At 37.4% G+C, this 16,771-nt stretch overlaps 1 protein-coding gene across 1 annotated transcript in view; it reads left to right on the top strand.

Annotated features, from left to right (window-relative positions):
* LOC126416709 (protein halfway) overlaps positions 1-4,327 on the top strand; it is a 96,842-nt gene extending 92,515 nt beyond the window's left edge. The window contains exon 9 of the mRNA XM_050084524.1: positions 1,176-4,327. Coding sequence (XP_049940481.1) covers positions 1,176-1,385 — 210 coding nt within the window. The 3' untranslated portion in view covers positions 1,386-4,327. The remainder of the gene's footprint in view (positions 1-1,175) is intronic.
* The last annotated feature ends 12,444 nt before the right edge of the window (positions 4,328-16,771 follow it).

Below are 16,771 nucleotides of genomic sequence, written 5' to 3'. Positions count from 1 at the left end.
AAACTTGAATATAAGAAGGGATTGGTTGGTACCACATGTTCTGAGGCATCAAGGGATCGCCATTTTAGTATTGGAGGGCAGCTTGGAGGGTAAAAATCATAGAAGGAGACCAAGAGATGAATACACTAATTAGATTCAGAGGGATGTAGGTTGAAGTAGTTACTTGGAGATGAAGAAGCTTGCACAGGATAAAGTAACATGGAGAACTGCATCAAACCAGTCTGTGGACTGAAGACTACAACAACAACAACTACTACTACTACAACTACAACAACGATCATAAAGATAAGTGCTCCTCAACTTATGGGGAACATATTGTTCTGTTTATGGTTGCAGGATTCATCAGTTCAGCTGTTTCTTATTTGTAAACTACGATACACCTGTAAAAAATCAATCAGGCATTAGTTTTACATTGACCTGAATTTTCGTTGATTAAGCATGTACCAGCTAGTGCTTATAGATGCTGAAAAATTTTTGTAGGTGGTTGAAGAATGAGTCACTTTTTGTCAAAATAATTTAACTGGATGGATAAAATAGTACTCACCAAGTGGTGGCAGAACACACACATAAAAGATGGTTGCAATTGGCAAGCTTTTGGAGCCAGTGGCTCCTTCAGACAGAAGGGTTGAAGGAGAAGGAAGAGGGGGGGGGGGGGGATGAAGGAAAAGGACTGGAGATGTCTAGGAAAAGGGGTAGATTTCGGGAAAGTCAGGTCAGGGAAGACTTACTGCATGGGATGAGAAGGAAAGACTGACTGATACTTTTTGTGATTCTTTTCTGCTTTTAATAAAAGCTTGGGTGCATGTAAAAGATATCCTGTGACTGTAGTTTTGCCATCTTCAAATTTATAAATTCTAATTGGAAGTTTCTTCTGGAGACAGAATGAGCTTAACCACATTTTAACATCTGAATCTGTCAGTGATAAGATAATATGCTGCTTACTAAACAGTAGGAGAGAACTGAAAACTCATGAAGGTTATTTAAGCTGGTGACACGTAACTTGTATTACTAAGCATTATCAAAGTGGGAGAATTTTGTTATGCATTAGAAATATTATGTTTTGTTGTGTAATGATTTTATTTCTTTCTTCTGAAATTGCTGTAGTGGTGTATTATCATTTATTACAATCATCTGTCATAATATGAAATTTTGATGCAGCATTGTTCATTTTGCAGGTTGTTAACCTTGAAATCAGTGAAATATGTGCAGCCAATCGTGTGTTAACAGACTACATTTACTACATAATAGCTGGAGAAGTACTGTTGCTGGCACTATTGATCAGTAAGGTCTCTTATGATTACTGGGTCTTTAGGACTGTTGGACACTTACCATGGCCTGCTTCTAAAATGCCAAAGTTGCCTTGTGACTGGCTTTGTGAAGCCTAAAGTCACTAATTCAGCCTTGCCTATTCTGAAAGCTTCCTGTAGTGGAAACTCAAATTTCATATTGTATATTTTTATACAAATGTTACTTGCCATTTATACTGGTGTTGAAAAATGTACAAATAATTCTGAAAGCATTAGAACATCTCTCTCTAATTTTACAATTAGTTGCTTTATGCTGGACCCATGTGATGAAGACTGTAAAGTAACCATTATTACAGTTCAGTAAATTTCATATAAATTATCAGTTGTTGATGCCGTACACATCAGTGGAGTGGTGTGGAATCTTGCTTACTGCTGTTGCTCATGTCCTTATGAAGCTAAAGTGGTACTATAACAAATCAAATGCATCATGTGTGGAGTGCATTGATTTTGTATGTACATTATATTTTAAAGAATAAACTGAAAGCTTTTGCTAAAATTTGATGGTCAGAGATTGAGATACATATGAAGAGTTATTAGAGTATGAATTTCCATTTCATGGGTCCAAAAACTTAGTAATATGATTTATTATTATTGTTATTATAGTACTAGCTAGGCAGTTCCTTCATTTTGAGCTTTATATTTACAGAGCGTGTATTGCATTGTGTGCATGCAGACAGTGTGAGAGGCAAACATAAATAATACAGCAATTCATCATATTTTTAAGGGAAATACGAATTCTTATGCTCTCTCTGAGGTGTTGAAATTGCTGTTTGACAGTTTGTACAATAGGTGTGAAGACATGGCCATGCCGTAGTGTTCATTCCAGTATATTTTTTTGGCTTTACAAAAAAAATAATGTACAATAGTGTAAAAAATTTAGTGCACCTAAAATTTAAAAAGAAAATTTGCAACCGAGATGTGACAGTGTATTGACTTTTTTAACACAAGTTTCAAATACCTATTTTTCTGAATTGTGTAGTGCTTTACACTTCCAGTTTATTTTATTATGGTCTCATTTTCTTTATTGCATTGCTTTTTCTGTGATGTACATGTTTTCTTAAAATTTTATGCCCATCCCCTCTGTTTGTTTTGTTTATAATAGTTATGTAGAGATCAGATTCCTGAAAAGTTGTTTATTGTTCTCCAGTACTACGGAAAAAATGACTTCTGTTTTTGACAATATCTGTAACTTTTTTACTGGTGTATAATCTCAATTCATTTCTTTCTAGTCCAGTACACCTTTCATAGCAACACGTGAGATCTGAAGATGTTAATAATTTCTTTATTTCTGAGATCTGATTTTTAAAAAACATTATCTTATTTGTGTTTCTTGAACTAGAAATGTATTGTTTCAGTGCTATTATTTAGCATATGTTGGATGTGCTGTGTTTCTGTGAAATTTATTTAATTTGTCATGTGAAGAAAATAAGTGAAAGAAAAAGCTACTTTACACTGTGAACATGTCTTTTTTTTAATACAAGAAGTCACAATCATTATGTCAGGGGAGGAAACAGGCATTTGAATGGCTGCCTTATAGTACAGAAAATCTAATTGTTTCTCACTGTTGACAAGTATATTGCATCTGACAAACAATTCTTAAATCAATGCGACTTGTTCACAGTGGCATGCATGAATAAAATCATCTCAGCTTTCAAGCCATATCACTTCACATAAAACACTTGGGCTTTTGACAGCTGGCTCTGCCATCATCGTTAGGGATAAAAACCACTGAATGCCAGAACTGCCACACTGTTCTGTGTATATGGTTATTTGGGCATGATAGCAGCATCTGCACCTGATATAGAGCCAAAGTGATGCATGCATGGTAAAATGAGTTGGGCAGCTTGTAGTGGCTCTGACTCACCATGAGACAAGAGTATTGGCTTATGCATCACCACGTTGGGATTCCATTATAAAGGAGGTGGTCAAAATTAGAATAAACTGCAACAGTTTTAACAGAGAAAAAGTTACACCCTTAGTAGAGCATGAGGGCTGGCTTTGGATATCAAGCAGAAGCAAAGATGGATGCTTAATGCTGTTAGGAAGGTGGAAGTGTCAGTTTCGAATGTGGTACCAGCCTTTCACATCATCTGATGTCACTCAGCCCTGTGGCAGGCTGCAGCTGCTATGAGCTGCCCAGCTCACCTTCTCATGCAAGTATCACTTCAGCTTTCTCCGGAAGATTACAGATACTCGTATCATGCCTATATAAGTGGAACACCGAGCTGGCTCCAGCAGTCATTGGTATTTAATCCTGATGGCAGTGGTAGAGATAGCTGTCAGAAGCTTGACTGTCTTTTCAAAGTGACATGCCTTGAAAACCAAGCAGATTTGATTCAGTATGACTTTAGTAGTGCAAGAACTAGAAATCTTTTAATTTCTGTCTAAACCTTTCATGTGAATTGCAGCTCTCTTGTATCCTGTTGGTTTTCTTTGTCATTAAATCAATGTCTAAATACTGAAGATTGATCTGCAACTTATTCAGCATATAATGGATTGAGTAGGCTGATGGACTGAGTAAACATATAGCATATCAGTCATTGCTGATAACTGTAGTAATTCTGATTGATATTTTATATGGTATTTTATTGTATGTAGATATAAATTTACATTTGTACATATATTTTTGTAAAGTTATAATAAGTGTGTGTGTGTGTGTGTGTGTGTGTGTGTGTGTGTGTGTGTGTGTGTGTGTGAGTTGGAGAGAGAGAGAGAGAGAGAGAGAGAGAGAGAGAGAGAGAGACTCTTTTCTAATGCCAAACTGAAATGCCTATCACCTAACTTTATATCTTCATATATCATCAGATTCAAATCAACTGAAATTTACGTCTGCAGTATGAGTAACAGTTCTAAAGAACCTCAAAGATAGTCAGATGCTGCCTTCTGTTGCACTTCATATGTTGTACACAATTTTAGTCACTTTGATATATATATATTTTAAATGAATGTGAAATGTGATTTGAACTGATGTCTGTTTTTAATGTCTTTATATTTCAAATAAACAAAGTTTTTACTTCCAATTTAACAGCTTTTCATTTTAAATAAGACTCACTTGCAGCTCCATTTCATGTGTTAGTTTAAGTACTCTTGTGAATTTTTTGAGAAAGAACCAAGAAATAAAGAAAAGTTAGTACTACAATACATTCAAGAATGTGGAGTCTTATACATATTGTTCTAGACAATAAAACAGCAGCCTGGAGTAAGTTGTAGAAGACAACACAATACAAGGATGATATGCCACTATCATCACACAAACAAAGAAGAGAACTTCATCAGCACCTTTAAAAATTTTGGCACACAAACATATTCACACTATTTTTAAATCCCACAAGCTCCCCTAACTGTAACTCACTCTCTAGTCCATTGCTGTAAGTTGCTCGTACCCGTATCCACTCTCAGTTGCCCCTTCTCTCTTGCTCATTCAACACAACTCATTGTTATCTCTTTGTGTCTTTCTGTCATTGTCTCCTGGGTCACAGCCACAGCCCCGTTCATTCTGTCCAACTACTAGTCTCCTATCACTTACACTGTCTCCCTCTTGGTCTCTCTTACTGCTGAAAACTCATTTCTTCTTTCCTTCTGCTGCTGTCTTTTCTGTCACAATCTCTCTCTCTTGTTGTCATTGTCGTATATTCTGTCACTCTATCACTGACTGTTACCCACTTCCACTATGTCTTTCCATTTCACTGTCTCCTTCACTCTTTTCCTAGCACTGTTCTGTCACTTTCGATTATGTTTCACTGCCACTGTGTCTGTCTCTCTCTCTCACACAGCCATTGTCTCCTTTAATTTTTCTATATCACAGCCAAAGTCTACCATCTTCCACTATTTATTACATTTCTCTCTCTGTGCCACTGTCTTCATCTCTCTTGGCTTAAAAAAGTGCAAATATGTATGCATGCCACAATTTTAGGGGAAATTTTTAAAGGTGCTGAGGAAGGTAAAATTAGGCAGCTAGTAGCTCACTTTTCAGTCACAATCTTTATATATAAACAGGAACTTATTCACATTTTTTGTGCTCTGATAGGAGCATTTTTCCATTGGTTCTCTTCTTTTCCCTACTGCAGCAGGGCAAGTAACTCATATGAAATGAAAGTAAAATTTAGACAGTTTACTTATGTGAAACTGAAGTAATGCAAAACTAATTTTACATCCCAGACCAAATTTTACTTGTAACAAAAGTTTGCATGTGCTTTAGTCATAACACATGGGGTTTCCAGATGATAAAAGAGAGACTTTATGAACTATTTCTCTGTGCTATACCACTTTATAAACTACACTTTCACCTCACACTGGATTTTAAGTGTACAAGAAGGGTGACTTTGAAGCTCTGTATCTAGAAAATGGATAAGGATATGAAGAAAATTTTCTTAGTTGTTGAGAAAAATTGCAGCCATTTGCTGTGTATAGCCATCTTGGAATCTGCTACTGGGTTTTGTTCTACATCTACATCTACATTGATACTCCGCAAGCCACCCAACAGTGTTCTGCTGGCGATGGTGAGAATAGAGTAAAATAAAAAAATAAAAAATAAAATAAAATAAAATGTCTGCAGGAGCATAGAGCAGTAGTGTCCATAGATCATAAGGTGTTGAGTGTTTATGACACTTGGTTGCCTGATGAGACAAACCGCATATTTACAACAGTTCAATATTACCTTTTATAGATGTGAAGGTAAACACCTTGACAAGAATGCTAAGAGCTTAGGAAAAATCAGTTTTTAGAAGAAGGATCAACATAGAGATAAGGATATTCTGTGTAACATCAGTAAAAGACAATGAACTTGAGAGCACAGTTTGCCATATATAGCAGTCATAATCAACAGTGAGCTTAAGAGTTCAGTTTTCAGAAATATCCGACAGCTAGATGATAGCAATAGAGTGTTGAAAGTGAAATGGTACTTGAAACCAAATGACCAACCCAAGAGAAAACATATTACATGTTGTAAAATGGAGTACTGCTCAGCTGAAATTGAGGTGCTGTAAATTGTACTTGCCAGATCATGATGTAAATAAATTGTTTTGATTACATAAAACAAAGTTATGGGCAATTTGGTGTCAGGAACTGCACACTGAGGTGACAAAAGTCATGGGATACCTCCTTGTTTCATGTCAGACCTTTTGCCTGGTGTAGAGCAGCAACCTGACGTGGCATGGGCTCGACAAGTCATCGGAAGTCCCCTGCAGAAATATTGAGCTGTGCTGCCTCTATAGCCACCTACAATTTGCGAAAGTGTTGCTGGTGCAAGATTTTGTCCACGCTGGTATCAAAGCACTGTCCACCTTTTTGTCCTTCTGCAGACGAGACTTTCAGTGGTTATTTTACACAGATCGCCATATTGCACTGGCAATTAAATGTTGATCATGTCACATAAATGTTTGATGGGATTCATGTTGGGTGTTCTGTGTGCCCAAATCATTTTCTCAAATTATCCAGAATATTCTTCAAACCAGTTGCGAGTAGTGTGTTTACATTTTGTGGCATGCACTGCAGCTGTAGCGGTTATAAAGCTAAGTACTGACAAACTTATTTGTGCACTGTTATACAGTTCTTAAATTTAATAGTGGCAAAATAATGTTTTAGTAAACTTTTGGAAACATTTGCTTGCTGTGTTTGTTAGAGTTTTCTGTGCATTGAAGTCATTTAGTAAATTTCGTTCTTTAGTTTTCAACTGGCGTTTCTTATTGTTTCTAGTGAAATATTTCAGTAAAATTTGCATTCAGTGTTTTAACTTCATTAAGTGTTCTAGTGGCCATTTGAATTTTTTGGTTTTAGCTAATAAATTTGTGAAGTCTTGTTGGTATTAGCTGTGGTGTAGTAGTAGTAATACAAGTAGTTGCTTTCTTAGTAGGCAGAGAATTTTGAGACCATTATAGTTAGTTCTATAAATAGTTCTACTGGTGTAACTGAACTATGGTGATGTAGACGTATGGTTTTTCTCAGTAACTGTAAAATTTTACCATGAGTGAGAAGTGTGGGCTCTGTTGTAGGTTTGTGAGTAGTGGGTTACGGTGTAGGAATTGTTCAAAGTATTTTCATTTGGGGGAATGCAGTGGGGAAGCCAGTGGTCATTTTAGTGAGATCTTCTCCTGGGAATGCAGAATCTGTAGTAGAAATAAATTGATAGAGGAGCAGGAGTGTAAGATCTGTGCCCTTCAGATGCAGTTACAACGCGCCAAGGAGGAACTAGATAGGTTGAGGAGGGTGAAGGGTGGTAGGGAATGGGAACTGGCAGTTGGCAAGAAGGCAGCTAGGAAGAGGAGGTAGTCAGACAGTTTTAATTTGGGTATGCAATAGATTTGACCAACTGTCAGAGTTGAGTGAAGAGGAGCCTCATGTAGCTGTAGATCTAGGGAACATGCAGCAGTGCTCAGCAATTAGGAGGCCTATGTTAGTTGCCTATGTTAGTTGCAAAGTCTAGCAGAAAGAAGGAGGTGCTGCTGCTAGGTAGTTCTCATGGTAGATGTGTGGGCCAGCAGTTACAGAATGTGTTGGGGAGTGAGTACCAGGTCACCAGCATTGTGAAGCCCAGTGCAGGGTTGGCTCAAGAGACTGACAGCATAGGGGAGTTACGTAGTGATATTGGGTGGAGCAGGGAACAGTCTTGATAGGGATGGGGAATATGATGTAGGTGGTGAGCTGGTAAAGATAGCTACTCAAACTTGTGGCACTAATGTCCATTTCGTGCAACTGTTTCAGCGTCATGATCGGCCTCACCTTAATGCGGCTGTTAGGCGTGTTAACATGGGCGGGGGAGGGCGCTGATGGCAGAGGGCATGGGTCACATCTCAGTGGTGCCAGTTGGGTCTGTCAGTAGAATGGGTTTCACTAGGCATGGCCTGCACCTCAGTAGGTATGGGAAGGGAAAGCTGGCTAAAATTATAGGTGATAGTGTAGTGGGTGGTGGTGGTGGTGGGGTCACTCATGGAAAAATTCCTGTAGTAGTTGGTGTTAGAGCTGCACCTTCTTTTAGATTGAAGTAAGCTGATAGGTATACCTGCTTAAAGGAAGTCCTCTAACTAAGGGCTCACCTTCCAAGGATGTAATGATTCCAGGTAGAGAAGGAATTAGCATATTTCATAAAAATATAAGAGGTATTAGGGATAAAGTTAGTGAACTGCTTATAGATGTTGACTCTAAAATTATTGATATATCAGAGCACCACTTAAATAATTTGACAATTCGGAGGCTTCCTTTACCAGGATACAGAATGAGTGGCTTTTTCTCAAGGAATTCCTTGCGGGATGGTGGGAGTGGCTATGTACGTAAAAAACAGTATTCCATTTGAGTTCATAGATGTATCACAACACTACACTGAATAGATATTTGAATGTTGTGCAGGGGCCGTTGAATTTAGTGAAACTAAACTTGGCAGCCCAGGTGTCTGACTAGTGGGATAAGGATATTTTGTAGAACAAAGTGGGAATTATATCAAAATGTTAGTAGTAGTCACAATCAAGCAATAGTAGCCCATTACAAGCAGTATTGTAAGGCGCTTAAAAATGTTATTAGGAAGGCAAAGAGTACCAGTATGTGGTATGCAAATAGAATAGCTAATTCACAGGATTAAATTAAAACCATATGGTCCGTTGTGAAGGAAGTGTCTGGTCAGCAGCACAAGGTCGACAATATAAAGTCAATTCGTAGTAAAAATATTTTTGTTACTGATAAATCAGATATATGTACAGTATTTCACAATTATTTTCTGAGCATTGCTGGTGAATTAAATAAAAATTCAGTTTCTACAGGAAATCATATAACTTTCTTGACAAATGCCTTTCCGAGATTGATGTCTGAAACACTGCTCTGTGATACAGACAAGAGGGAGATTGAGTCAACAATTAAATCACTGAAGACTAAGGACTGTCATGGTTATGACAGAGTGTCTAGCAGAATATTAAAATACTGTGCTGTACATGTCAGCCCTCTATTTAGCCATATATGTAATTTTTCCTTTAGGAATGGTCAGTTTCCTGAGCGATTAAAGTACTCAGAAGTAAAGCCACTTTATAAAAAGGGAGAAAGGGATAATGTAGATAATTTTAGACCCATTTCTATGCCAACAGTGTTTGCAATAGTTATTGCAAAGGCTGTGTATGTAAGGATAATTGATCATTTCATATCACACGATTTGCTATCAAATGTGCAGTTCACCTTTAGAAGTCGTTTAACAACTGAAAATGCTATATTCTCTTTTCTCTGTGAGGTACTGGATGGGCTAAACAAAAAGTTTCAAATACTTGGCATATTTTTGATTTACCTGAGGCATTTGATTGCGTTGATCACAAAATATTGCTCCAGAAGTTGGACCATTATGGAAAACGGGGAGTAGCTCACAGTTGGTTCACCTCGTACTTTAACAACAGACAACAAAAGGTCATTATTCACAATGTTGATAACGGGTGTGATGTTGGGTGTGAGTGGGGTACTGTCAAGTGGGGGGTGCCACAAGGATCAGTGTTGGGGCCACTCCTGTTCCTTATTTATATAAATGATATGCCCTCTAGTATTACGGGTAACTCTAAAATATTTCTGTTTGCTGATGACACTAGCTTGGTAGTAAAGGATGTTATGTGCAACATTCGCTATTGTCGTATGGTATTATATTTTGGGGTAACTCTTCCCATTCTAAGAGAATATTTTTGGATCAGAAACGGGTGCTTCGGGCAATAAGTAGTGTAAGTTCACGAACCTCTTGTCGACCCCTGTCCATGAGTCTGGGTATTTTGACAGTGGCCTCTCAATATATATATATATATATATATATATATATATATTTTACTGTCATTTCTTGTTAACAATACTAGCCTATTCCCAAGAATAAGCAGCTTTCACTTGGTTAACACTTGGCAGAAATCAAACCTGCATTTGGAGTGGACTTCCTTAACTCTTGTGCAAAAAGGGATGCAGTACACCGCTGCATCTATTTTCAATAAGCTACCATTCGAATTAAAAAATCTTAGCAGTAATCCACATGCTTTCAAATCAAAACTGAAGAGTTTCCTCATGGGTCACTCCTTCTATTCTGTCGAGGAGTTCCTTGAAAAATTAAGCCGATTCTTATTGTATTGTTGATTGCATTTACTTAAACTTATGGACTGACTTTTTTCAGGCTCGTACACATTTATTTTTATCTGTTATTACTTTTATGTTGTAATTTCATGTAGTGACACATTCCGTGACTGTGGAGATTTGCTCCTCAATTTGGTCCTATGTTACTTGATGTGTAAATAAAATAAAATAAAATAAACAGTGGTGGCCCAGTGACATGGCACATTGTCATCCATAAAAATTCCACTGTTGTTTGGAAACATGAAATCCATGAATGGCTGCAAATGGACTTGAATTAGCTGAATGTAACCACTTACAATCAATGATCAGTTCGGATGGACCAGAGAAGCCAGTCCATTCCATGTAAACACAGCCCACATGTTTATGGAGCCACCACCAGCTAGCACAGTGCATTATTGACACCTTGGGTCCGTGGCTCCATGGGGTGTGTGCCACACTTGAACCCTACTATAAGCTCTCACCAACTGAAATCAGGGCTAATTTGACCAGGCCACAGTTTTCCAGTCATCTAGAATCCAATCAATATGGCCACGAACCCATGAGAGGCACTGCAGATGATGTGATGCTGTTAGCAAAGGCACTCACCTTTGTTGTCTGCTGCCATAGCCCATTGATGCCATATTTTTCTGCACTATCCTTATGGATATGTTTGTCATACATCTCGCAATGCTTTCTGTGGTTGTTTCATGCATTGTTGCTCACCTGTTAGTACTGACAACTCTACGCAAACATTGCTGCTCTTGGCCATTAAGTAAAGATTGCCAGCCACTGCATTGTCTGTGGTGAGAGGTAATGCCTGAAATTTAATTCCTGTTATGCAGCCATAATCATGTTAGACACCTGTTTACATGAATCACCTGAGTACAAATGGTAGCTCAACCAATCACTGCCCTTTTATACTTGTGTGCACGATACTACCACCGTCTGTATATGTGCATATCACTATCCCATGACTTTTGCCAAATTGACTAGTCAAATTGCAAGAATTTTTGAGCTTTAACAACCTGTCAATGAGGTTAAAGAATCACCTACAGGTATTTTACTGATGCCAACGTGTAAAAGCATCAACTGATCTAATACAAGGCACACTACATATCCAAGATATTCAAGGAATCCGTGGAAAGACATAAAATAGATTTATAAACACTTTCCATCAGCAAATATGAGCAGAATCAGAGTGAAGGGTTTAAATAATTTGTGTAGGGTATAATCTCACAGAAAACATTCAGCACAGTCTGGTTTCATATCAGTAGTGAGAAGAACAGCATTACAGTAATAACTTCTTGTAAAAAGCAGTAGGGCTTTTTTCTTGCCACGTTATGCCAGGTGAGAAACTGAGAAACATAATTCTGGAAGAAACAGAGTTTCCGGTAGTTAAAAAATTGTTTTTGGAAGGAGAGGGAAGACTGGCTAGGCAATGGATGAAAAGAATGACCAATGAGCGACATATGAGGTACAGTGAAAGAGTGAAGCATATCAGCTTTAAATTGGAAACTTCATTCTAGTAAAGACTAAGAATAATTCCAAGCAAATAAATGAAGAAAGAAATCTTGGCTTGAGAATGCTTTAGATCTGAAGTCCATCATCGACGTGGAGTGCATCCTTCATTGGACCAAACAGATGCAAGTTAGAAAATTGGTTTTGTAAGGAAAGAAAAGACTGGCTAGGCAATGGATAAAAAGAATGTCCAATGAGAGAAATAGGAGATACAATGAAAGAGTCAAGCATATTAGCTTTAAAGTGGGAAACTTCATTCTAATAAAGACTAAGAGTGGGGAAAGAAGACGAGAGATCCAGGCTGTAGAGTGGGTGAGAAAGAACAGTTCAATGAACCACAAATTTACAAATACATTACCCTCCAATCTACTTTTACTGTGAGTAGGGAGAGCCACATTATATCGAAACATAATATGACCTACCAAATTCCTTATTTGCAACCTCTCCTACATTTGCAGTGCTATAAGCAATCACATTACGAGAATCCATACTTTCCAACTCAGCAGCAGTAGCAGTAGTACCACAGGTGCGCAGACTTGTGTGAGGCCTTTCATGGAGAAGGAGAAGTTTTTTTGCATTTTTGTGGCGACAACCACACTGAAGTTGTTTCTTCAATTTCCTGAGTGTAACACAGTGAACTTCAGAGTTGAATGTTACACCATAAGGAATGACATCAAGCAGAATAACCCCTTCAGAGCCCCAGAAGGCTGACACTGTAACTTTACTAGCTGAGGGTGCAGCTTTTAACATCTTCTTCTTGTTTCCCGTTAAATGCGATGAACCTATTTTTCATTGCCTGTGATGACGTTCAACAAAAAATGGTCATGATCAGCAGGTTGTAATGCATAAGCAATTCCACGCAGATGGTACTTTGTTGGTTTTTGAGATCTGCCATCAGGCAGCAAGGAACCCAACGGACACACACCTTTGAGTTCTCCAACTTGTGAATGAGTGTGTCAACACTACAGACAGAGACACCCAGTAGAACAACAAGGTCTTTGATTGTGGTTATACATTTCAAAATACTGAGTGTAAGACTGGCATCATGCTGGGAAAAAAAGTGATATGCAAAATAAGGAAACTGCCACAAAGCTCATTCAAGAAAGAATGATGACTGTTGCCGAGTCATCAGGGTCCTTTAATTTAATGAAGTATCTTGATTTTCCACCTCAAAACAGTCAAACAGTTAGACATTTTTATGTATATGTATTTAAAAAAAGTTTTCATTTACGAAGAGGCTCAATTATTGCTCAAAATTTGATAACTATGGCTAATATGTTCTATGACCTTACAAAAAGCCAAGTAATGTCTTTGGTTTATGACTTTGTAATAAAAAGTCATGGATTCCTCTTGAATTGGCCAAAAAAGTGTAGGTAAACAAAGGCTGAAGTTTAAGGCAATAACTATCATGATAAGCTGTCCCTTTGGAAACCTCAAGCAAATATTTTGCCTTGGGATATTACTTTCAATAAAGAAATTGTGCAGATATCGGTAACAGCTACAAAAAGATCCTTGACTATCATCAATGCCAACAAAATGGCATACAGAATTATGATGGGACAAGATTAAGCTCATATGAGCTTTCAGAAGTCATGGTACCAAAATGCTGAAGGAACTGCACCTGATGAGAAAGGTTTGTGCTGTGACTGCTGCTGGCAGTAAATTCTCAGATCTATTTATTTTTCCCAGGGTAAATTTCATGACTCCCAAGCTAATTGGGACTCCTACAGCATTAACTGGAGCTACCAATTCCTAAAGTTGGTCTAATGCTTCGATTTGTCCTACAAGTTTTCAAATTCCACCATGTGCTTTCTATATCATGGGCAACCATAAAACCTTTGAACAGGATATGCACATTAACTTGGACAAAGCAAATTATGTAACATTATGATCCTCCCTCCCCCTTTCTGCTCCAGCCACAAATTGCAGCCTCTGTACATCTGCGCATTTTTTAATTATTTCTCCATCCCATACACCACACTCCCCAGGTTCCATGAAATATGGCTAATTTAATGTAATATGTGGTTCATACATTTAAAACTTGTGACAACGGGGTTGCAAATAACTTGATGTTTGTTTGTGATTCACATAACAGAACCTTGACACCATCAAAAATAAAATTAAAGGTTTCATGTTACAGATTTTAACTCACTAAATGAGAATATCTTTGCACAAGGTATCTGCCTTCCATAATGAGTTATCAATGGATTAATGATGGAGCGATTGGAAGTAACCAAAGATCTCTCACTGTATGTATTGTCCACTGAGGACACTAGGTGTGGCACAGGAGGATGCATCCATTGGCACCAGCTCACATGTAAAAATATCTGCAGCATATTACATGGTTACCATGGACCACCACAGTCTCACTTCTTACAAACAATTGATGTTGATGCAACCTCTCTGGTGGGCCTGCGCTAAGTGGTTTTCTCCTCGTCTGTGACCTGGACTTTGTTGGTACCTACCATCGATATTTGGCTATCATATGGAGTTACCTGTGAACCTGATATGTAACTGTCTTCACTCACTGTCCAACAAAAAGTTGTGATCTCAGTGTATGAACTTATGCCATATGGATGCACCAGGAATGTAGTTCATTTTCAAATGCTTCGCAGTCCAGTCTCAAACCTTGCTACTCGCATTTACTACTTTATCAAAATATAATTTTATAATAAACTTCACAAATTGCTTCTTGCATATGTTTGCATAATGTGTTCTGCCACTGAGAACAAATACGAACACAGGTCAAATTGTTCATAAAATAAAGATTATGATAAAAATAAATTAATTAATTTCATTATTTATCTCACTGTCAAAGTTTGATGTGTTTGTTAATTCTGTAGATAGAAGTATGATTTCTGTTTGTGGGAGAATATTCAGGTTTTAATTAAAAATATGTATGGGAAATAACTTGCTAGAGCCACTATATCTCCCACACAGATCATTTAATTCTCATCTCTTTGACATATCACAATTTCAACTTTCAGGCAAGTCTCAAACTTAGAATATGAAATGACACAATCCTCACAGGAACTTCTTGCCATCTTCCAGCCAAATTTCCGACTAACTCCTAAGAACAATGAGAATGCACTCACGAAAGAGTCTAATACATATGAAATGGGCTACTTATCAATCACCTTTTCTGGGGTTATTTTGTAAGTCTGTTATAAACAGTTGCAAAGTCACTGTTTTAAAGTGTAAATACAATTGGATAACTTTTTAACCAAATTCTGAACTGAATATATGAAGAAAAAGAAGAACGGAAGAATGGAAAAATGAAAGGGTAGCCCAACAGGCTAATTGGCCATTTTCATAACTGGATAATTTTTTTACTTTTAATCTTCAACAAAATTTGATAAATTTAACACAACCACAGTGACATTACATACTGTCTACACAGTAATGCATCTACAGAGTAGAACGAGTTGTCAAGAGAAATAATTTCTGTTAATTTTTAAAATTTCATTATCTGCCAATAGATAAAAGAGGTGGTCAATGGTCAAATGTTTTTAAGGTAGCATTTTTGCTCCTTTCTCTACAGGAGAAAGTGCAAGAGTGAGATGAGCAGTGTGAAGATTTAGGCCTTCCTTTCAATGAAACTAATTTTGATAAAGCGGGTTATATTCTCACAAGTTTATCAAGTAAGGAAACATTTAAGGTGAACCAATCTCACAGACAGTGAAATTTGGCTAGGCCATAGTTTTTTTTTGGTTCTCTGCTGTTTTTGTGGAGTTAATTTTGGGGTAATGCACCTAAAATAATATTCAGCAGACGCAAGCAGCAAGAATATTGTGTAAAGTGGATATTGGTGCATCTTACAGGGACATGTATAAGGATCTTGTAATTTTTACACTTACAAAATGGCTCTGAGCACTATGGGACTCAACTGCTGTGGTCATTAGTCCCCTAGAACTTAGAACTAGTTAAACCTAACTAACCTAAGGACCTCACAAACATCCATGCCCGAGGCAGGATTCGAACCTGTGACCGTAGCGGTCTTGCGGTTCCAGACTGCAGCGCCTTTAACCGCACGGCCACTTCGGCCGGCTTACACTTACATCTACAATTTAGATCGGAGTTACATAATCTGGTGAAAAAGTATCCAACAAGTTCCCATCTAATGTTAAATAAGAAATGGAATCTCCCTGCTAATTAAAAATAAAATAAGAAAACGTATTTGATTGGCCACTCCTACAAATTGTCTGGTTATCTGCATTCAAGGACTGAAAATCCTATTTGCTGCACAGGAAAGGTAAAGGTGCATGACAAGTAGTACACTGTAAACATACCTTAGTTGTTATAGTCAAGTAAATATTAACCTACCAAGAGAAGAAAGAACTGAGGAAGAAGTAAATTTCTTTTCCTTCGAAGTGGCAACTCGTATTCTAATTTATAATGTTAGAATTGGCCAGCATAGACACAAACAGTATTAAGTAATAGAGTTTGGTTTCTTTTGTTAAAGCAGCTTTCCATTGCTTTCCACTTCTTATCATTGGCAGTTCTGCTTCTTGCTATGATTTATGGAACACAATGAATGAATTAAGTCCCTTTTTTGTTACAGGTACAAACAATTTTCTATTAAATATCATTGCATTCATGTAAAATAAATAGATAAACAGTGGCTATTTAATATGACTAAAATGTAGCACCAGTGATTTCTTTCCCCAGAATAGCAGTTCTCCTTTTAATTTACTAGGCTTTATTCATAAATAATATTGAGCATATAGTCAGAGTTCATTGTCCATAATTAAATTCCTAAACGTTTTTCTTTTGTTAAAGCCTTAGCTCATAACCCTGAAGGTCCACATTCTTAATGGGTTCTACAGAATACCATGAATGATTAAATAAAAAGAAGGAAAAGTGACACATTGGAGTTTTAATACAGGTGCAGTACT

Source organism: Schistocerca serialis, chromosome 1 (assembly GCF_023864345.2).
Source record: "Schistocerca serialis cubense isolate TAMUIC-IGC-003099 chromosome 1, iqSchSeri2.2, whole genome shotgun sequence".
NCBI lineage: Eukaryota > Metazoa > Arthropoda > Insecta > Orthoptera > Acrididae > Schistocerca > Schistocerca serialis.
Note: the sequence above shows the minus strand (reverse complement) of the source record. Positions and strands in the feature narration are given on the sequence as shown.